The 22287-nt window shown below is 46.6% G+C and overlaps 1 protein-coding gene across 1 annotated transcript; it reads right to left on the bottom strand.

Annotated features, from left to right (window-relative positions):
• Nucleotides 1-458: 458 nt before the first annotated feature.
• YWHAB (tyrosine 3-monooxygenase/tryptophan 5-monooxygenase activation protein beta) lies at nucleotides 459-13359 on the bottom strand. Its single transcript, XM_052683757.1, has 6 exons — nucleotides 13231-13359; nucleotides 6384-6684; nucleotides 5272-5395; nucleotides 4189-4352; nucleotides 2812-2907; nucleotides 459-2347 (listed from the first exon to the last, which is right to left on the bottom strand). The coding sequence occupies exons 2-6, from the start codon at nucleotides 6675-6677 to the stop codon at nucleotides 2291-2293; spliced, it is 735 nt and encodes a 244-aa protein (XP_052539717.1). The 5' UTR covers nucleotides 6678-6684; nucleotides 13231-13359; the 3' UTR covers nucleotides 459-2290.
• Between the last annotated feature and the right edge of the window lie 8928 nt (nucleotides 13360-22287).

Genomic DNA, 22287 nt, shown 5'->3' with positions numbered 1-22287 from the left:
GAGCTGGAAGGGTGAGGGACAAAACTCCCTGCAAAGGAGCTGGCAATGAATCACAGAATGGCCCGGGTTGGAAGGACCTCGAGGATCATGAAGCTCCAACCCCCCTGCCACAGGCAGGGCCACCAACCTCCCCTTTAATACCAGCCCAGGCTGCCCAGGGCCCTGTTCAGTCTGCCCTTGAACACCTCCAGAGATGGGGTGTACACAGCCCTTCTGGGCAGCTGTTCCAGCACCTCACCACCCTCTGACACCCAACCTAAAGCTTCCCTCCTTCAACTTAAAACCATTTCCCCTTGTCCTGCTATTATCTGCCCTTTCAAAGAGTTGAATGCAGTTGGGTGAAGCATTAGGGCCTTTGGGAAAGCACCAGTTGACTCACACAACCCAAGATCTGAGCAGGTAATGGAAAGTGGTGATTCAGCTGCCACAAGAGGATGGCAGACACAACAGGCACAAACAACTGATAAAATTTTTTATTATTCACTTTTGAATTCTTTTACACTTTCCTGATTATTTCGTGTAAGGTGAAACTAGAACTGTTTAAAAGACATACACAAATCTAGTACATCAATAACCAGGTTTTTCTTTTTGCTATACTATTCTCACAACCACATGTGTGCTAGGCAATATAACCGTCACAGAAGCAAACTTTAGGCAGAATACTGGTCAGTAAAAACAAAGCGAGAAGAGCTACCAGATATACAGACAGGCTCGGTTCCACATTCACTACTGCATTTATCAAGCGCCAAGTATTAACTGCACAATTTGTTCAGCTAGTAGAGGGGAGTTTTAAAATCAGTGCATGAAGTTCTCTTGAGCAGACAGATGGACAGACGAACAGATGGAGCCTATCCCTAAGTGGAATGTGAAGGCAGGGGATGATGCCGCGAGGCTGAGAGGTGACCGATCCTCATCTTTTCCACTGCATTATTCACACAACTCTTACTAGGTTTTATTCAATGGGACATGTTTGAAACATAATGGGTGAGGACATGGGGAGCTCAAATATTACAAGCTTACAGATGGGTAAGGTCTGCATTCCAGTACAATAGATGGGAAATCCTGAATATTTGAGCCAGATCTTGGAATTACAAAAAAAGAAAATAAAGGAAAAAAGGCAGATGAGCTGAAGACTCCAACAGCACTGGCAGCTCTCAAGCATCCGAGGCAGAAACCTGTCCTCAGGTCTCACCTGCCATATCGACACCAGCCACAATCAAACAAAGGATGATGTGTGTGTGTGTGGAGTCTAAAATTGCTTCGATGGAGTTTCAACAGGTGAAAGGGTCAAGGATGAACAGAGTGGGATGAGTGAAAGTGTTCCATAAAGCAAACTTAAAGAAGGCTCCGTGGAGTAATTAAAAGGCTTTTGAGATAAATTCAGAACGGGAATACCATGGAGTTTTTGATTCACCCAAGAGTATAGTAATGCAAAAGTGGCAGATCACTTCATGGTATCATCCAAACTAATAAGGCCATTCAAAAAATTGAATCTTCTGCTATTGCAAGTCCATGATAGTGAACCAAGAATTCTCACTACTGAAGAATATCGAAGATATAATTAAGTTATTGCTGTGGGAAGGGGCTTAGTCATGCATGTTGTATGAGCACAAAACCACTTTTAGAAGTCAAATCCCAGTTATTTGTCAGTGTAAAGAGTTTGGAAATCAAGCTGCTAGCTCCCCCATTACTCTCCTCCTCAACACAAACCTGGTCCTCAGAAAGATAGGATTGACAAAGTGAGCTTTTGACTGAAAGCGGTGCCTCAGACTCGGTTAAAAATGTCTACAGAGTGTGCCTTGAACGAACTCATAGCAGTGTGTTACTAACTGGAATGCCATACATCGGATTGTTTTCCTTCCATGCCCCAGTGTCACAATAGAATCTCTATAACTTTCTGTACAACTTTACAACAGAATTGTACTTCGACTATTTCGCTGCCAAATTTGACTTTCCGCTGTTACACAACTGATGCCTATTTTTCTACCAATGAGAGTTTTGCAAAGTCAATTGCAATCACAAAACCCATAATCACAGTGTTCAGTTAAAAGTATAAACACGGTAATCGTGACTGTAAATGTTCATAGTAGGAAAATTCGGGATGCCATTACAATAACCGACCTCCATTTTCAGTACACAGAACACCAACCCCCCGTTTTTTACCCCACAGACAGTTTTTGCTACGTTGAGGTTGTGAAAGTCGATGTACTATTCTTTTTGCTTGTCGCACAAAGGGATATATGTGTAGGATACAGGGTGACATTGAACATATAGTGAAGCGTGACAGCCATTAGTTCTCTCCCTCCCCAGCATCACCTTCATCTCCCTGGTTTTCCGACGTCCATAGCTGTAAGCAAACAGAAATACATGTTCATGCTGAAAGCAGACGGTTAATTACAGTTAATTACAACCAAGTAAAGGGAAGACAGCATAATTAGCAGCTGTGCACTTCTCTCAGCTAAGAGTCACTGAGAGCTGAATTGAATAGTAAAGATAAAGGACAAACTAGAAAATGAGTAGAGGGTTACAAGTCAAAAGCAAACTGTTTTCAAGCCAAACAAGGGCAGTCTGGCTGTTGTGAGCAGGCACACTGCGCTGTATTACAGAAAGGCCCTTTGTTGCAGTGGGTAACAAGTGGACTCTGACTGGTCTGTTACAAGCAGCAGTGCAGTTAGGACACTGACTTAATGCTTCACAACAAGTGTTTTCAGAGGCACAGAACTACACGAGTCTTCTGCTGTGTCCCACTTAGAGTCCAGCTGCCGTGAGCAGCAGCAGCGCAGAGCGCAGCGTTTGCCCTGTGCTACTTACAGTGAGGTTGTCTCTAAGCAGCTGCATGATGAGAGTGCTGTCTTTGTACGACTCTTCATTCAGCGTGTCCAGCTCTGCTATTGCTTCATCAAATGCCTGAAACAGGCAAGAAAAAAAAGCACTTTCACTCTGCTCTCTGAACTCATTTCTGCCTACACAAATCACACACATTGTAACAAAGCTTCCATATTTTTCTTTTCTACCAAGAAAAGGAAAGCAGAGTAAGCACCAGATTGCTAAACAACCAGTGGGAAAAGAGAAGTCTCCACGAGGGGCCAGATTAAGGCCAACACCAAGTACTGAAGAGGCAAGCACACACTGCTATATTGAACAATGACTCACATAGCTGAAAGTGAGGTCTAAGAGAAAATAGCAATACTTTTAATAGCAATACTTTAATTAAAGGAAAGGCAAAGGCCTCTGTGGTTTAAAGTGACAGTAGGAGAGAAAGGTACTGCTCAGTTGATACATAATACACACAAATAAGTAGGAAATAAAATGAAAGTCAAGGTTGGGTGGTTTTTTTTGAGGGTAGAGTAGGATTCTTTGTGCCAGATTTCTTTTCAAAGCAGTACAGCACACCAAGAATGTTTAAGATTGAAAGCCATGCTGCCCATCCACCTGTTACACACGAAAATGCACACTGCAGGTCAGAGCTGAGAGCCACAATTAGAGTGCCCTTTCTCCTCAATCAGGTTTCAAACAGACGTAAGAATATTAACAAAAAAAAAATAATCAGGAATAGCAGCAGCATTTTGCACAGAAAAACTTTGGTATCTGTTACAAAATATTGTTCAAATGTGTATCAAGAACACAAAGATTCAGCTGATGTCATATTACTCAAGTCACTACCAGTTATCATTCACAGATGTAAAAAATGTTCCACTTCAGTCTTCTCTCTAAAATAGGATTAAAGCCTAAACTGGACAGCAACAACTTATTTGTTTGGCACAAACCATCACAGGAGCTCCTTTTGGTCTCTGGAGAGAGGTGAGCATGCAAACAAAGCAACACTTAGAGCTACGCCTATAGAAGACAACGCTCCACATATCAGCTATGTGTTCAAATTTAAATCAATTTCACTTTAAGCTGTTTTCTAACTTGACACAAGGACATTTTCAGGTAATTAAGTGAACATAAGAATCACTTGGTCTCCCTATCACTGGATCAACTGCACCAGCAAATCAGCTGTACTGAAGGCTGAGCTAGCCCAGCTAAGTTAACTTACCTGAAAACATATCAAGATGACTATAGCTTAAAGATGACAATATAATTAAGGAATTTCATCTGAGAAAGCATAATCCCCTACAAGGTGCTACTGTAACCATGTAATTATCTCCTTAGCCCACACACAAATTGGGAACAGAGTCTGCTTACCGTCTTGGCCAGATTACAGGCTTTTTCAGGAGAATTGAGTATCTCATAATAGAAGACAGAGAAATTGAGAGCCAACCCAAGTCGAATGGGGTGCGTTGGCTGCATCTCTTTCTTGCTAATTTCAAATGCCTCCTGGTAAGCTTGCTGAGAGTTTGCTACCGTTGCTGCAAGAAGCAATTACAAGCATATTAAGGCACAGTACATCACTGAACTTTGTGGTACTTGCATTCTTAGTCCAGACTATTTATGCCACTAGGGATTTATAAAACCACAAAGGCACTCAAGGTTCTTTCAGTGATTTCAGAGGGAACAGCCTCTGGCTCAACTACTAAGGCCGAAATATTTGTTCAGATAAAGGTTTGGGCTATAGCATTTAAATTCCAATAAATCCAGACAATACAGTACGGGGAAAGGAGTTTATCTAAACCACACACTTAAACTCTCCTGAGAGGGAAACTTTCCACAGGCAGGTCATGTACTCAGAACCTCAGTAAGGCCTTTCAGAAGAAGGCAAACAGTCCTTCCCTGCCTAATGGGTAATGATACATTCAAGAATGATGGCAAACTAAGCTTACAGTTGTGGATCAGACCAAACACCCACCAAGAATTCGGGCATAATTCAGTGTTGCTTCAACACTTTGCAAGATTATCTGGCTTAAGACTCAGTAAACCAACATCCCACACCTCTGCAAGCAGAAAGCTTGAAAACATAGAAGAATTGTGAGATAAAAGCATAGTTGGAACAAAAAATGATAGCAACAAAGCATTTTTCATGGGGAAAAAAAAAAAACAAAAAACTCTCCTTCTCCAAGCACCAGACAAACAATTTCATACTACCAAATAAACTTAAAAATCGTAGAGTTTGGGGGTTGCAAGCAGAATCTGACTGATGTGATGAATGCTGGTTAATCACTTCTATTAATTTCACAGAAACTTGCTTCTCTAGAAGCAACCTGCACTGCACTCATCTTCAAAACCACAAAGCACCAGCAGAAAAGAAAGAAAGAGGAGAAAATGAGAAGCGTTCCCTACACTTTATTCTGCCCAGAGCCCAGGAGGATGAGAGCTTTCATCTCTACCTACTTTGCTTATTGTCCCCAGACGCCACCTCTGACAGGTATCTGTAGTAATCGCCTTTCATTTTCAAATAGAAGACCTTGCTCTCCGGCTGCGTGGCATTGACAATCAGGTATTTATCCAGGAGTTCCTGAGAAAGGAAACTTGGTTTTTTTCCCAAGTCATAAAAATAATGTCTGAAACAGAGCCTCCATCACAAGGGTACGCACAAACTGCTAGAACATCAACATGGGCATTCGTGTGTCAGTCACTGCGATGTTCCCTAAACTCAGAAAGGAGAAAAGAAACCCCTTGGATCCTCAGCCTCCGCAAATCTGCTCTGTTGAAGCTACTGCGAATCACTCCTGCAGAACCTAATGGCTATCAGAGCTTAGTACTGCAAGTATTTTCCTAGAAATACACTGGAGCAAACCTACACCCACAAGCAAGCTAAGGAAGAGCAGCAGTTTGCCATTAGCACAAATGCAGTCACTTTTCCCACCACAAGCTTCAACTCTGTTCACATCAGTGAATCTGCAACAAACTGATTCTATCTGCAGCTCCAGCTGAAAGCCTGAACAGTGACACAGACAGCACATCCACTTCAGAAAGAGGTGGAAAGACTGGGAGTACTGACATCATCTGCTCCTGAGGGCAGATCTGTAGCAAAACGAACAGCAATATAAAGGACCCCTCTCATTTAAGAGAAAGAAACACCAGAACTAACTTTGAGGAAGTGCAAACCCTCTCCATCCCCTAAAAGGTACTGAATAATCCTCAGGAAGTCAGCATTCATTACCAAAACAATTTCAGCAAACAGCAAGCTTTTTAGCAGGATTTACACTATTGCTAAACTCATGTTCGTGCTGAGCACTGGCCAGCAGTCAGGCAGTCTTCAACACTGCCTTGTTCATTTCTATTTAAACAAAATGCTATTTTTAAAACGTGTAAGAATCCAAAAAATTCCTTAAGAAACAAACTAGATTATTCAGGAGCTACAACTGGACTTAAACCTGTGGTTAAGCAGAACCGTTTCCCTGCTATGGCGATGCAGTATCTACACCCTAATAAGATTCCTTAAGGCTCTCTGAAGAATACTGCAGTACTAGCTACTGTTATTTTTGCTGTTGGATTATTACCAGAACATCATTGCAGATATCTTGCAATTCAGCCTCAATTTTCTCACGATATTCTCTTCCCATCTGCTGTTTTTTCTCATTCCTCTCTGTTTTCTGTTCAATGCTGGAAATCACACGCCAAGATGAGCGGCGGGCACCGACCACATTCTTGTAGGCAACTGAGAGGAGATTCCTTTCTTCATTGGACAGTTCATGTCCTTGCTCAGTGACAGCCTTCATAGCAGCAGCCATGTCATCGTAACGCTCGGCCTGCTCAGCCAGTTTGGCTTTCTGTACCAACTCACTCTTATCCATGGCTATCCTGCAATCCACGGGGAATAAAAACAGAAAAATACTTTTAGGTCATCTATATAGCAAAAGTTAATGCTGATGGGTGAAGGACAACTCACAGTCACTAAAAGCTGGCAAGATTACCCACTCCAGTTGACATGTTTTTGTTTTTTTTGTTAAAAAAAATGAGAAATAACAATTTACATGAAGGAATTATGTGTAATTACAACCCCGAAAGCACGTAACCATTATTCCCCAACCTTCAGTGAGGAATGAAATGAGCACAAAGGTCGGCACATCAGTATGTTCTCTGCACAAGTCTCTCCTCTTTCCCATACTGGCCACAGCTCAGCCTGGGGCACACCTCATGCTCCAATGCAGAGCCTTCCTTTGTATTGGTTGTGCATTGGTCTTCATCAGCAGCTGTTTCGGAGCACAGAGCACCAGGACAGCTTCTCCTGGCACCTGTATCTTCTGCTCACTGCAGATGTTTCTGTGGGAATGTACCACACCACTACAGACAGCTGACAGCAACCACAGAAAATATACTGCTCTTCCAGAAATGTATTCTTTCTAGACAGACAGATACACCTCTAAAATGGGCAATTCCACACGCCGAGGGTGGCTGAGGATTCAGGCTTCTGAGATCCTTAAGTAAACTGACATTCACAGAAATGAATGGGATGTGGCTGCATGACAGTCACTGCTGCAAAACCAATTGCTCGTATGGAAACAACTTGTTTGTCATCTCTGGTGGCTGCAGCTAAACTGCACCAAGAAAAACACATCACTCAACCTCTGTGTCCTGAAGAGCTTCAGCAAAGACAAAATGACGCTAGAGAAGAACTTGTCAGTAAGCAGACTGAGTGCTGCTTGTTCCTACCAGGCAGCAGCACCATACACTTGGCCATTACACTAATGTTGTATTCCACCAGCTGGGCCCCAGTTTGAAGGAAAACAAGATGAGTCTCCATGCGGAGGACTTCAATGCCTCACAAACTCCCAGGTGTTCAGATCTATCAGTAACATTTACCCACACTCTTAAATCTGCACTTCCTGACAGGCCCAGAATGGTCATTTTTGTTAGCACTGAGCAGTAAGATTCCTTTCTTGCTCCTTCAAGTCAATCAGGGCTCTCAATGTCTAGGCCAAGATGTCTGCAACCAGAAATTTTCAGTCTGAGACCGAAACAGCTTACAAACAACTCTAAAGGAACAGGAAAAAATGAATGAGAACAATAAATTCCTAATTGGCTTTCACAGGCTTCTATTAATTAGGCAAGAGACTGCAGCCCTACTTACAGGACTGACGATGCACTGGTGCATATATACACATATATAGTGAGGAAATCAGCAGTGTTTACCACGGAGAGGATCTATTGCATTTACAACTGCTGTAACTCCCAAAACCATTCCCTTAACTCAGCACTGTGTTTGATTATTGCTTCACGTGGCAAGTAATGCCATTTCTTAACCCATGAACACAGCACACTTGCAGAATGCTTTTTATGTCACAAGAGCCAACTTTGAATAACAGGACATCTAAACAAAACACTTCCAGCTTCCTCAGTCTGCACAGCTCCTAGGAGGAGTTTTACTGCCATCATCTTCCCTTCCTTTCAGGGAACACAATTATGCATTAGAAAAAGCCTGCATGCCGAAGCCCTGAGGCAAGCAACACCAGCAGTTCACATTTTGCCACTGAAAGGCCAGTATGATCTCTGACCTGCATTCTGCCAATAGTGGTCTGACATGCACACAAGTCATTGGTCCAGAATTCTGTTTACAAACACAATACAGTTTAGTTTGGAAATGCTGAAGAGTTTGTTTTATCAAGCTAGCTGACATATTTATCTTTGGATGCAAGTCAGTTTGTGGCAGCCAATGGGTTCGTGTAAGGACATGCTAAGGAAACCAGAGGGAACTGCAAGGACAAAGTGCTAGTGGATAAGAGAGCTCCAGAAACCACTGTAACACATCAGCTATACAGCCAAAGCACCAGCACAGAGCATTACAACGCTGCTTCTCAAATAACCTTCTTCAGTAGCATAAATTCATGCACATCTTAAATGCAACTCAAACTCATTACTGAAGATGGAGCTCCTCAGAACTTCTCTGGCTTAAATTAAGAATTCATTATACAGGGGTTTGAAGTGCCAATTTATCTTAATATCTGTACTCTTAGCGTGTTTGCTATGAAACTACAAAGTACTATTCCATAAAATGGAGTTAACAGAGCTTAAATGCAGCAAGAAAATCGTTGCCCACACCAAGATGTCTGTAACCCACCAATAAGCCTACCATTACTTCAGTCACAAGGTGCTGTGTAAAGAACACCAGTTTATTCTCCATTGCTTACCTTGCTAGAAGCCTGAAGAGCTTTGTAGAGCTATGCTGGCTTGAGCTCCAAAAGAGGGAGGTGTTTGCCAGAAGGAAAAAAAGATACAAGGAAAGGAGTGATGTTTGAAAAGGCAAAGAGGCAAGTATCACTTATAACTAGTCTCTCCCATAAAGGAGATGGAAGCCACACTAACAACGGATCAGTGTGCCACAGTCGGAAACAAGCAAAGCCTAGAGCTAAAAAGTAGTCCTAGGCCACAAACAGAAGCCAGCTAACAAAGGTTACCTGCAGCTAGGAGCCAGACACACAGAGGTGACAAACAGGAGGCCAACAGGAATGATCTACTCTGGTGCTAATGAAGCCATGCCATGTCGGCAAAAGGGAAAGAGGGAAGATGGAAAAAGGAGGGAAGACGTGCAGATCACAGCCATGGAGGAGTTGCAAAAGTTGCCTGTTCTAAGCGGAAGATTCTCAGATTTGTAAATACAATGAAAATTCTTAAGATTGCCTTCTTAAGAATCTGTTAACGACAACTTAGCAGCCCTCAGGAAGAAGTGGCTGGACACCACTTACAGTAAGGAATGCCACTACTAGCCAGCAGCTGCAGCCATCAGTACAAGCAGCCAGCAACTCAAAGCACTCTGATTCCCCGCACTCGAAGTAAGACAAAAACCATCTCTCCCTCACACAGCCTAAGCTCTTCCAACCTGCACGGGATGGCACGTACTGACTGGAGAAATTACAACTGCTTACTTCCCTCCCACAAAACAAGTTTGACATCTGCGTAGGTGAGAGCTGCTACAATTACAAAATACCTCAGGTAGAGGTCAGGAGGTTTATAATGCTGGGCTGCTTTCAGTGCAAGAGGCAGTAAGGAGGGGAAGGCGTGCCCACACAGCACCTGAAGTCAGTACACCCAGAGCTTTTAGGAGAAGAGTGATGCACAACACTGGAGGTTTACATGTCACTAACAGCTGAAGAGCAAACCATGTAGGCAGCGTTCTTCAGAAGACTGCAAGTGCTCGAGGACTGCATCTTGCTGCTCAGCAGTTACAGCATCTGCTTGTGGCCTTCGCTGCTTCCAGGCTCAAGGAACTGTTTTAGGACAAAGCCAAAACAGATCAGAAGTAACTGAGATTAAAGTCGAGGAACTAGATGAAAAATGACACTGAAAAAAAAAATCTGGCTTATGTAACATATTGAACTGACAAGACAACAGTAATAAGCTGATCCTGGCCTGAACTCTGCCTGTTCTTCTGATGCTAATTAAGTCATCGATTGCTGTGTATTGTTTTTCTCCTCATAGCAACTATCAGAGGCTGTCAAATAAACACTTCCACCTCATTATAAAACTAGTGTAACTACTGGTTTGACAAACCCATCACTAATGAGTGAAGTAGAGATGCAATTTAACAGACGTTTCACTGTGAGAAATGAGTGTAAAATCAGATTCAGTGAAATGTGACACAATCATTTCTTGGTCACAAACTGTGGAGATCCATTCAAATTATAACAGGAAAAGCAGAAATGTGGTATAGCTCTTGTGGTTCAGCTACCAACATGTGAACATACCTTACAGGTTTGTGGACAGGCAATTAATTACAACATTAAACACGCCTGTGAGGTACGTTCCATTCTATACCCACATTTGACATTCCATTTCTGCAATTATTGAGACTAACAGCTTTTGAGTTATTTCTAAAACAAATGGCAAAGCCATAATTCAGGGCACACATGCTGACACTGGAGCTACAATGCTGGCAGAACCTGTGTGACACTGATGGCAGTCACCCGCAAGCAGGCATCACTCAGTCAGTATTTTCTGCAGGAAAGGAATTGGCTCCCTTTAAATGGAGTGTGAGGAACCTTCTTTGCTTTATCTCAGGCATTTCACTTCATTATTTTTGTCTCTCTATTTCAGTTCCCTCCAAGGCAACCATCTATTGTTAAACAACTGATCAGAAAATGGACGTCTGCTACGATCAGAACACTGAATTCTTCTACAGTACCCTCAGCTGGGCTACAAAACTTCAGTAAAATATACCGCCTGCTTAAGGAAGGAAAAAGAAACTGGTTTCACAGCTGCGATATTCTCGCTGACCTTGTGTAGCACATAACACCAACCTCCTCTGTACCTGCTGGTTAGAAATACATCCCGGCCTTCAGTGCTAATCATCCTGCAAACGTTAAGATAACATTAACATTCCAGAAAGCCGTGCCCCAATTTGCTCAGGCCGCTTCCTGCCACCAGTAATTGTTTCTCCCTAAAACTGATCAACACCATTTCGGACAAATGCTACACAAGGCTTTCAATCTCTGCAAATAACCATGGGATTTTTTCTATCAGAAGTAACAAGACCACGGATGGAAACTGATATTGTGTGGACAACTTAAATTTAGTGACTGCAGCTTGCTGTCCCTAATGACTTTTGATGAGGAACTTGAGGCTGAGAAGCATTGCACTGCTACATACCTACGGCACTTCACACAGGACAGCTGCAGGTGGAGACAAGCACGCGGTTCCAAAGTACAACATACTTACCTGGTAACACCTTGTGGTTCCAATGAGTGAGCTTTTGGCCCGAGCCCAAGTGGAAATAGCGAGTTATCCCAAAAAATCTCCCCCCAGGCATAAAATTAATGACAAACTAATGTATTTGCACCACAGGGAAACCACTTTTGTTAATAACAGTCTGAAAAACATTTCTACTACAGCATGGAGCAAAAAGCTGGGCCATATAAAAGACACTAAAATAAGGCCTAGCCCTGCTGGGATTTATGAGGACACCAGACAGACTGCAGTACTGGCTTTTCATCCCATCGTTCAAATTGTTATTTCCTTAGCTCCTCCTCATCGGGGTTTATTCACATACAGCACAAAAAGCTGCATACCAGCAAAGGCCTGCTTACAAAAAAAAAAAAAAAAGGACTCAACATCAAAATAGCGGAGATCAGAACATGCAGTACTGACATAATGAGGTTGAGAAAACTGCACCAGGCCCATCTGTGCAAGGAGTCTACTACTTCATTGGTACCAATTTAATAAACCAAGTGTTACATAAACTGTATTTTTGTAGGTTTTTAATATCAAGGGTGAAGGAAAGCATTCACATTCTTTTTGTTTTCTAGACCAGTTTGCATGTCAAACAAAAGCAAGCTTCTCTTTTAAATACAAGCATTACAGTGTCTGGCTGAGGTCGTGCAGCAGTGCATATGTGAAGACACAAGTATTCCTACAGCCACCAATGCTCCACAACCTTATGAACTCTTTTGTAGGAATGTAGCTTTTATAATGCTGCATGATAGACAGTTTTTCTTCCTACCACAAGAAAAGTTATTTTAACTGTTAGCGAGGAATTTAACTAACTAACTGATTTATACTGCAATGGCTGCACAAGATACATTTCTGCCCTACACCCTAATAGTCACTGTGTCTCACTGACTTCCTATCATTCCAATTAATATCTGATCATACATACCTCAAATAAAGCCTAAAGTTGTCGGCTCTGGGTTACTACCCAACCTTCTTATATGTTGGGGACAGCGTGAAGTCACCTTCTGTCTCTCTGCAGTCCTCCCTAAACTCATCTCTACTCCCAAATGCGAATAATTAAGAATTAAAAATAACACCATCGATATTACGTCCTCCCCCGTAGCACCGGGGACGTCTCTCCGATCACCTCTGCTAAACCCGAGCGGGCTCACACGGACGAGCGCCGCCCCAGGGCTGCCTCGAGCAGCTCCCGGCTTCGCGAGCGCCGCGAGAAGGCCCAGAGCCCGGAGAGGGTCGCGAAGGGAGGAGCCCTCGGGAGGAGGGGGCCGCGAGCCGGGCTCGGCCCTGCCCCGGGGGCGGATCGCCTCCTCCCCTCGCCCCGGCCGAGCCCTTCACGGGCGGCGACAGAGGGCGCGGGCCCGCGGCTCGGCCAGGTGTGCGCGGCCTCGCCCAGCGGGAGCGCAGTGACTCAGGCGGGTGGGGCCGGGCCGGGAGCCGGCCGGGAGGCGGCGCCCCCCGCGCGGGCTCCGCAGCGGCCTCCGCGACGGGGTCGCACCGTTACTCAGGGCGGCTTCGCTCCGTCGGCGCCGGGAGAACGGAGGGACGAAGCGGCGCGGCCTCCTCCGCCCCCCAGGCGGCGGGGCGGGAGCGGCAGGCCTCCCCCGCCCGCTCCCTGGGCTCCGGCGGGACCGCGGCGTTGCGGCCCGGCCGGGGGGCGAGGCGCGGGCGGCCGGAGACCCTCACCTGGCGGGGGGGGCGGCGCGCACCGCAGCCTGGATCCCGACGGGCGAGGCGACTGGAGCGCGGCGGCCGCTCGGCGCACGCACACACACCCTGCGGAGCTGCGGCCCCGCTTCCGGCGCCGAGGACACGCCCCTTCCGGCGTCGGGGGGAGGGTGGGCGCCGCCTCCCGATTGGGCGAACGGCGGCGGGCGCCGGCCGGCCTGCGGTCGCTATAGCAACGCGGAGGGAGGCGGGCGCGTAGCCGTGCGTCGGTCCCGAGGAGGCGGCGGCGGAAAATGGCGGCCGCGGGGCGGGGTGCCGAACGGCTGATGGGTGTCGGTGCGGCGGCCGCGCTTCCTGCGGGTTGAGCCGCGCGCTGCCGCCGTTGAAAAAAACCAATAAATCCCCCCGAGATCCTTATCTGAGTGCTGGGTTTTGTGTGGGTGCGACCACGGGCATAACGGGGCAGCGGGGAGGGAGCGTGCCGGGGGCCGATGTGAAGAACTCTGAGGAGTTCGGTATTAAGCGCGCGTTTGGGAACCACAGCAGCGCCGCCCTCCCGCCGTGCCGTGGGCCCGAAAGCCGAAGTCTGTCCGATGGCGGGATGGCGGCGCCCCGCCTGCCCTTCACACGCGGCCCCGCTCCTCGCAGAGCCGCATCGGGATCCCGCCTGGCCGTGGCAGGGCTGAAGCAGCTTCCCGCTTCACCTCCGTCCGAAGCTCGATGGCTGTGAAGCCGGGAGGAAGGTCGCTCTTAGCCCCGTGCTGGCTGCAGCAGCGAGCCCGGCCCGGCCACTGCCGTCCCCCCGGGTTTCTCCTCCCCAGAAGAACCGTTCTGCTCCCTCTCTCACCCGCCACTTCCCTGCTCAGTGCCCCGGCTGCTCCCAGTGCTGCTGGGGTGCTGCATCCTGGCACGGCCGCATCACGCTGTGCGTTCAGCACAATTCTGCTCTGTTTTTGGAAGTTCTGCTGTGTTCCCCATCACCTCGCCCAGGCAGAGCATCTCACCGGCGTGCGGCAGCTGGGTGACATAGGCACAGAGAGCTGCCAGTGCTCCAGCTCCTTCCTCCTTGAGCTTTCCTGGCTGCTGCAAGGCTCAGGGAAAGAGGTGAGGAACGGGAGGTGGGGGCTGGAGCTTCTGCTCAGCCTCAGCTGGGAGGTCTTCAGAGCACCACCTCCCTGAGGAGGTACTGCAGGATCCATGGAGCTGGGAAGAGAGCTACGAAAGTCGTGAAACGGCAGCTGTTATCGCAGGGGCTGTTATCTCAGCCCGTGGACGGGTTTGGCACAGAGACCAGGCTGCCCTCCAGCAGAAATGCCCCTCTTGCTCAGCTCAGGACCAGGCCACTGCTCCTGGTCCTGGCACTGCTCATACAGATGTGCTCCAGGATCCTGCTCCAGCCAAAGGAACAGCCGAAGCGAGGCCCTGCAGTGGAGGGATCAAGTTGTTGCATGGACTGAGAGTTTTCCTTAAGGAATAAATTCTTGGGTTGCTCAGATTTTGTGATTTTTTTTCTGTCATTCTGTTTTGGAAGCAGATCTCGGCTGAGGTAGATACCAGAAGCAAACAGGTGATGGCAGTGCACGATCACTGCCTATGAGATGCTGGCTGCCCAGCAGCGTCACCCAAAGAAAAAGGGAAGGTGCTACACTACCATACTGAAAGAAAGCATTCGAAATACAATTGCAATCTACTAAGTGCGCTTTATTTTTTTATTCTTACTCTTTTTTTTTTTCCCCCTCTGTGTTCTGCATCCGTAGTCTGGGCCTTCCAGTTGTTCCACAGCTGAATTGCACAGATCACTGATGTGGGAGGGGATGATGCTGACTGGAATTAGGATGCTGGATTAAGGCATCTGCTATGACATGGGCATCCTACCTTTTGGCTTGCCCGGGCTGCATGAATAGGAATTGTCTAAGGCTGCATCATGAAGGTTGCTCTGAAAGTAATACCTCCTAAATATTTCCATGTAAACTGCAACCAATACAAAGAGCACGATCACACTATTTAACAGAGAACATTCTCAGCTACAGAACATGCTTTTTTTAACAGTCACCACTATAGCTATGCATTTTCAGCAGTGATGGACAGAGGCCTGCATGCTGTGCTTGTAACAATCAGCACCAGCAAGGATGACCTGCTGTCACTGCTGCTGAAACGCACCACCCAGCGCCTCGCTGTGCTCACCCCCACTGTTTGCTGTCCATAAACATTCAGCAGGTGTCACCAAATGTCAGCGCGGGGCATTTTTTGCACGTGGAAGAATTCAGTGACACATCTTCGCTTCACACGCACTTCCATCTCAGGCGCCGTTGGGTCAGACTGCCCCTCTGCTGCCATCTGTCACATGGCAACAAAATGCCGTGCCACCCACGTCCACTTCTGACAGCATGGGCCAACAGCATAAAAATAAAGTTAATGTATATAAGTGACAAAACTCCTTTTTTTTTTTTTTAATTAAAACATATAAAAAAGGGCAGCAAAGCCATAAAACTGGTGGGATATGTCACCTCGTTTTTGTGAAGCTAATGCCTCATTCTGGTTGAAACGCAAGAACTGCGATTCGTAATGAGCTCTCAAGGTGTTTGTCAGAGATTTTTTGATGAAACTTTGCTCTTCCTGTGCTTTGTCCTTGAAAGCAGTTGTTCACAGGGGCACTTACTGCCAAAAAGCCTTGACATGAGTAAGGTGGGACTGTGAAGTAAGGGGTATTTCTCTCTGGTAAGGGAGGGCTGATAAAAGTCTGGTGAAGAGACGAGATCACCCAAACTCAAACCAGATATAAAAACCTCACATAAGATAGAATTCAATATTATTATTAATTTAAAGTGGCATTTAAAGCAAAAAGCAGCAGTTTTTCTGCATGGCCCCCTGTCAGCTAAACACTGGGCTAAGCAGTGGTTTGGGCATCTTGCAGCTCTTCCTTCTATCCAAGGAATGTGCGTGGTTTGGTATAGATTTCCATTAAATGCAGCTTGGACCTATTTTAGTTCGAAAGTCTGAAGGTTACTTTACAACAAAGGTAAGAGCAAAACTGCAAAGCAACAGAGCAACATATGGCAAGGAACTGCGAGAGCAAGAAAATATAAATGACCTAAATAGCAGAAAATGGTATGATGGGAAATATGGGTAGAATAAACGTCTTGGACAGGGTAGAAATTCAGATCCAGGAATGCAGTCTTGGCAGTAGAGTCCCAAACAGAGAATGCTATTTCTGGGCAAGTGCAATGAACTCTATGTCGTGAATTAAACTCAGGTAATTTATTACAGCCTGCAAGTAGTGGCAGTGCAGAAAACCAGCATAAATGGAACAAAATACATAGCTATGAATTTTGTAGCTATTGAGACCTGTGGAGTTGCTGTGCATTTCCAATGTCAGGTAATGCCTAAAAGAATTCAAGGAACAAAAACAAGCCTTTCCAAGATGCCAGCAAGGAAATCCGGTTTCAAAAGGTAGGAGAGGGCTGGAAAGAAACGCCAGCATCTGAGCTTTTGGTGTTGTTATGTTGAAGGCCTAAAAAACCTGAATCCTGAAGAACTACACAAGCTGCCCAGAGCTCTGAACAAGTTCTTCATGATGAGAACAAGTGCGTGGAATATTTAGCTTTCATCCAGTGCAAAACCTGACTGCCAAAATAGTTTACAGCAACGAGCAGAGCTTTATCTACTCTTAAATAGGACCACAATTTCCCTCCTTCCATTTCTGCCCAAAATCTCAGGTTGGGGCATGCAGTGAATCAGATGCAAAGAAAAGGTGTCTGCTCTCCCGCCTCCCCAAGTAAATGACTCCCAAAAACTTTGTTTTTCTCAGGAAAGTCAGAGTGAGAGCTCTGAAGCAGCACATTTCCAGCCTCTGGTTTGTAGTTCAAGGTGTCCCCCTTAATAGGCACCAGCCAGTGGGCCATCAGCAGCTTAACAGTCCATGGGAGCTTCCAAGGAAGTGGCTGCTGATGATCAGAGCTGGGGGATAACTCTGAGGATGGCACAGGGCTGATAAAAGGATTAATCAGTAACAGCATGGGAAGCTACAAGGGCATGTTTGTCTGACACCAGCGCTGAGGATTATTTCATGTACTCAGTGCTCATAATTGCTTTCCTCCCCAGAAATTCAGTGTGCAGCTCTGGGATGGGCTTTCTGGAGCTTTCCCCAGCAACCAGGGTAAGATTGCCTTCTAATTCATGTTTATATGCCAGTTCTTCCAGCAGGCTCCGGTATTTGAGGTGTGCTGCTTAAACTGATGGAGGCAGAGGACATGGAGCAATGCCTTCTCTCACTTCCTTCACGACAAAGATAGAGCAGCTCTGCAGACTTAAGCTGCAAACTATCCCGGCCTCACTCCACAACTCCACTTTTCTTGGAATTTTTATGTCTTTTTCTCTGGAAAGAAAAGTGATTTTCTTCCTGCCACCTGCTATTCTCACAGGAAAAAGCTGTTCCGATATCATGAAGGTACCACTGCTCCCAAGGGCAAACTAAGGACGTTTCAGCACACTGATCTGCAGGAAATTTCAGTAACCACATTTGGTATGTTGCTAGAATGGAGCTGCTTTTTCCACAAAGCAAGTAAAGCCTTGCAGGGAAATCTCAGCTTCTATCTTTGGGTATTTCCAAAGCAAAATGACATCCCTCTGCCAGACTGGAAAGCAGTCAGGTCTGGCAAAGAGAGAATCTGAAACTACTCTTCATTTCAGCACCTTGTATTGAAGCTCAGCATCCCAAGCATTGCTCTCCCAGCACTGTGGGTCAGTCCCACTTCCCAGGAGGAAAGCAATGCTGCTTGTGGGCCACCCGAGTTCCCTCAGCAGGAACATGCTCCCAAGAATCACAGAAAATGGACTGTCTGCTTCATGTCTGCAAATCAAGAGCAGAGATGCAGGACAGCCAGGGCTCAACGCGCTGTTAGGCACGAAGCTCATAACCACGTGAGGCTGTCTTGAAAATCCCAGCTGAGGCTTCCCTGTTCATACTAAAGATCTGCCTGGTTCTGCAAAACATCTTTATTTCAGGCTGGATTCATTTATTGAATGCTCACAGATCAGCCAGAGGCCAGGAGATTATATGGGAAAGTGTTAATGCATTTACCTTTGGAGTGTCAGAACATAATCTAATTATCCATTTTAATGCCAGCTGCCTCGGAAGACAAAATGCTCTTAATAAAGAAGCAACTGGGACAAAGAAATAGTGGAACGAAGATAGCAGGAGTTAGTTCCCAAAGATGGATGAGTTTGAGATGTGGAGGGATAAGAAAGCCACCCCGCATGCAAACAAACATTTCACAAACATAAATGTATGGGAGGATCTGCGACCGTAGCCCCAGAGAATGAGACAGGGTGTGTTATTTTATTTTAAACCAATTTTCTGCCAGACCCCTTGCGGGAAGCACAGCAAATCCAAGAGCCCTGGGATCGTGGGTGACAGCAGCCACTGAGTGCCAGCCCTGCTCCCTCACCTGCTGCCCAGCAGCTGCTGCAAACTGGCACAGCAGAGAGAAATGTTTTAGCAGACTGATAGAGCTGGGAAAGTGAAATGAGCTCCTGAACACACAGACATCTTTCTCTGGGTCCTGTAGTCCTAAAGATTGCAGTGATGGTGGTGAGAGATCAGCAAGGAGTCTTTACAGGTGGATCTAGACAAGGGCTTCCATATCCATAGGTTAGTTGTGACAAACCAGGATACAGCCACACTGCTGCCATGGCAGGAAATCCACTATTTGGGCATTTATAAGCTCCCTCGAATAATAATACAGAAGAGCATAAGAAAGAGGAGATACGTATTTCTTGCCAAGATAGTGACCTGCACATGGGGGCCACAGCAAGGTGCAATGCCAGTTCTCTTTCATTTTCTGTTCCTTATTTTTGGCTCTGTGGCTTTGCTCAGCAAGCTTCACCCATGCAAGTCCCTATGCACACATCCACTGCTTTGTGCACACTGTTTTTCACTACATTTAATTGCTTTCCCAGATTGTTCAGAAGGTTGTGTGGGTATGGGTGCAGTGCAGGAGAAAGTTGTGAATTGGCTACTCAGAGCAAAGAAACAGAATGGCTCAAGCATTCATGGTCCTTTCTACATCAGAGTCTTAGATATTGGCACTGTGTGGAGCCCCAGACTGCAGCCCCCTCAGCCTGCACCCCTGCATGCAGTGGCTGCACTCCCATTCCTGCTCTCAGAGCAGTAACAGCATAACACAGACCAGGAACCAGCCAACATATCTGGTAAGGGCACAGGCAAATTTAATGTGATTCGTGATCAGTCACAACCAAGCAACAAAGTGAATTTTCTGGCACTCATTCCTGGGAGTAAGGATTCAGGACAAATTCTTGATGAGATTCAAAGAAAGAATGAAGTAGAGGAGTCTGCAACCGGCTCACAGAAGGGAAGGAAGGCACATTAATCTAAGACATGACTTTTGCCAGCTGCCCACTGCACTGCTGCATGAGGAGGGATGTGTGTCCCACCGCTCGCCTCCTCTGGCCGCTCCTGGCTGAAGGAGTGAGATTCTGGGATGCAGGGCTGCATGTGGTGCTCGTGGCTCTGGCAGTGCTCTGCTCTCTTGCATCCCTCCCCTGGAAGGCAGTGGCTCCTGAGCAGGGTGGGACAGAAGTGGGGCGTGCAGGCAGGAGGTGCATGTGGGTATCTGTAGGTCCTGCGGATGAATGAGAATGTCTGGAAGAAACCAGACATTGTAATAGTGCTTTCCTTGGTATGGAAATCACCACGTCCTTCTCCCCTTCCTCCCACCCTGCTTATAAGCCAGTGACACGAGGTGACATTTTTTCCTTAGTGGTTTTATAGATTCTGTGAGATAAATCGCTGCCCAGTGAGGAAAAGAAGCTCAGTGCAGCTTGTCACAGTACAGGGTCTTATGAAATCATAACATGGTGACCTCTGAGTAGGAACAGAGGCAAATTCACACTACTGCCACAGCACCACGTCCTTGGGAGATGGACTCAGTCAAATCCCGCCGTTTGCATCTCTGACAGTTCTGAGCCTGTGCTCCCATCTTCAAAGGGCAGTTATTATCCCTCACAGCATGTTCCCTTGGTGCTCATTTCTCTGCGGTCTTCTACGCCCATGTATCTAAATAACGAAAAAATAATGCCACCATCCCCACCATCATCGTAATTGGTCAGACCTGCTGCTCGCTGTGCATTGCTCATGCTGTCTTTCTTCCATAACCATGGCAATAAGATATTCCTGGGCACAGAGAACAGGCAGTGCTGGCTGGGCACGGCACAGCCATGGCGATGGCCCAGGCAGGCCCTCTCCCAGGCTCTGTGCTGCTGCAAACACCCACTGTGCCCAGATCAGGCTGACATGTCTCTGTTCAACCCCACACAAGGATGTGCAAGCCAATGCAGCCTGCAGACACCAGGCAGAGGGGAGCCCCTAGGAACAAAGGAGAACTAGCAGGCCCAGCCTGACCCTGCTCTTGGGGCACAGTTGGTGAGGTTCGAGTTCAGCTGGTGAGGCTGGAAACACTGGAAACACTGCTTCCTGCATGCCACAGAGCAGAAAGCACAGAGTCCCAGGACTCTTCTTACCCAGAGGCGGCAGTGTCAGCTTGAGCCTCCTGACAAAATTAACTCCTTCCTGCTCAAGGATGAGCTCTGCACTCCCTGCAGCGGTCAGCTAACACGGCCACAGCAGCTTCCTGCAGTGCGGAGGACACAGGAACCGACCTCAGCCCTGAGCTTCTCCGTGCCCCCAGGATCTCTCACTGCACACCCATCTCGCTTTTCAAGAACTGTTTTTCTACTTAACCACCAGCCCCAACTTCCAAAGTTAACTGGGGCTGGGGAGGTATAAATAGATGTTGGACCAGATGGAATCTCTGCTGTGGTTTATAGCTAGCTGAGCCGTCGCATGTTCCTCTTGTAGCCTGAGCAAGGGCAGTATTAATTATGACACTGCCCAGGCAGGTTGCATGGGAGGTTTTGACAGTGATGCTCAAGCTGAGGTTAAATATAACCTGTCCAGGACGTTTTGCTGAGTGAGCAAGGCATGGACAACCAGCACAGTTTGCAGGACATTTCTGCAGCAAGCCACAGGGCAGCAGGCATTTTGCTTTAAGTAATCATTGGCCTTGCACTTTCCCTGCACTGCATGATATACAAAATGCATCTCAGCATCACGCACGATTGTCAGACATGGAGAAATCTTTACAAAAGCTTCCTTGGGAGCTTTCTGCATCACAAGCTGAATCAGATGTGCAATTACAGAGCCATGACTTAAGAACCTAAAACCCTTCTAAGCTTGATAGAAGGTATCAAGCCTACAAACAATATGTAGGGAGAATTTAATCTTGCAGAGGCTGCCGTTATTTGCAGGGAGAGATTGTATTTGGGATTAAGAGCCAAATTACTGCATAAGTTTTTATTAAGTCTTTATATTTTCAGCCATACCTTGGTATGGCTGCTATGGGACAGGATCTTGGTTTTACTATGGACATAAATCCAGAAAAATATTGCAGATTCTCTGAAATGGGCAAAATATGAGCAGAAAAAAAGAAAGAAAGAAAAAAAGAAAAAAAAGGAAAAGAATCTGTATCCTATCTGAGCTGCTGATTACTTAAAGCTTACTCACAAACATTTCATTAAAGCACGCAATTTTCAGGGAGGCACCAAAAGGAGGCAAAAATATCTAATTTTCCCAGCATCCCTAGAAACCAAAAGAAGCCCTGGGGGATTACAGCCAGGATGATAGGGTAGGAGGAGATCTCAGAGCCTACCCAGCTCTCCCTTGCTGTTAGCTGGCTGCCCCCCCAGCTCAGGCTGCCCACGGCCCATCCAGGGCCTCAAGCACCCTCAGAGATGGGTCACCTACATCTCTGGGCAGCAATGCAGGGCTCTGACCCCCTCTGGGTAAATAATTTCCTCCTCATCTGACCTGCATCATGGGATCACATGGCTCTGCCTTTAGCACAAAGACCCCCATCTTTAGATTGAGAAAGCACACTCACCTCCTGCCCCGTGCTGGCAGGTGCCTCCCCAGCTCCTCTCTCCTGCATCCAGCTGCAGCCCTGCTGGCACTGTGGCCCTGCAGCACCTGCACCCAGATGGTCCCCTGGCTGGGAGCTG

The sequence above is a fragment of the Tympanuchus pallidicinctus genome, unplaced genomic scaffold (assembly GCF_026119805.1).
Source record: "Tympanuchus pallidicinctus isolate F22 unplaced genomic scaffold, pur_lepc_1.0 scaffold20, whole genome shotgun sequence".
Lineage (NCBI taxonomy): Eukaryota > Metazoa > Chordata > Aves > Galliformes > Phasianidae > Tympanuchus > Tympanuchus pallidicinctus.
Note: the sequence above shows the minus strand (reverse complement) of the source record. Positions and strands in the feature narration are given on the sequence as shown.

Coding starts and splice junctions, on each gene's coding strand:
- YWHAB (XM_052683757.1), bottom strand. CDS start 6,677: ATGGATAAGAGTGAGTTGGTACAGAAAGCCAAACTGGCTGAGCAGGCC. Junction 2,908..4,188: donor CCTGTAATCTGGCCAAGACG/GTAAGCAGACTC, acceptor TGCCTGTTTCAG/GCATTTGATGAAGCAATAGC. Junction 2,348..2,811: donor TGCTTAGAGACAACCTCACT/GTAAGTAGCACA, acceptor GTTTGCTTACAG/CTATGGACGTCGGAAAACCA.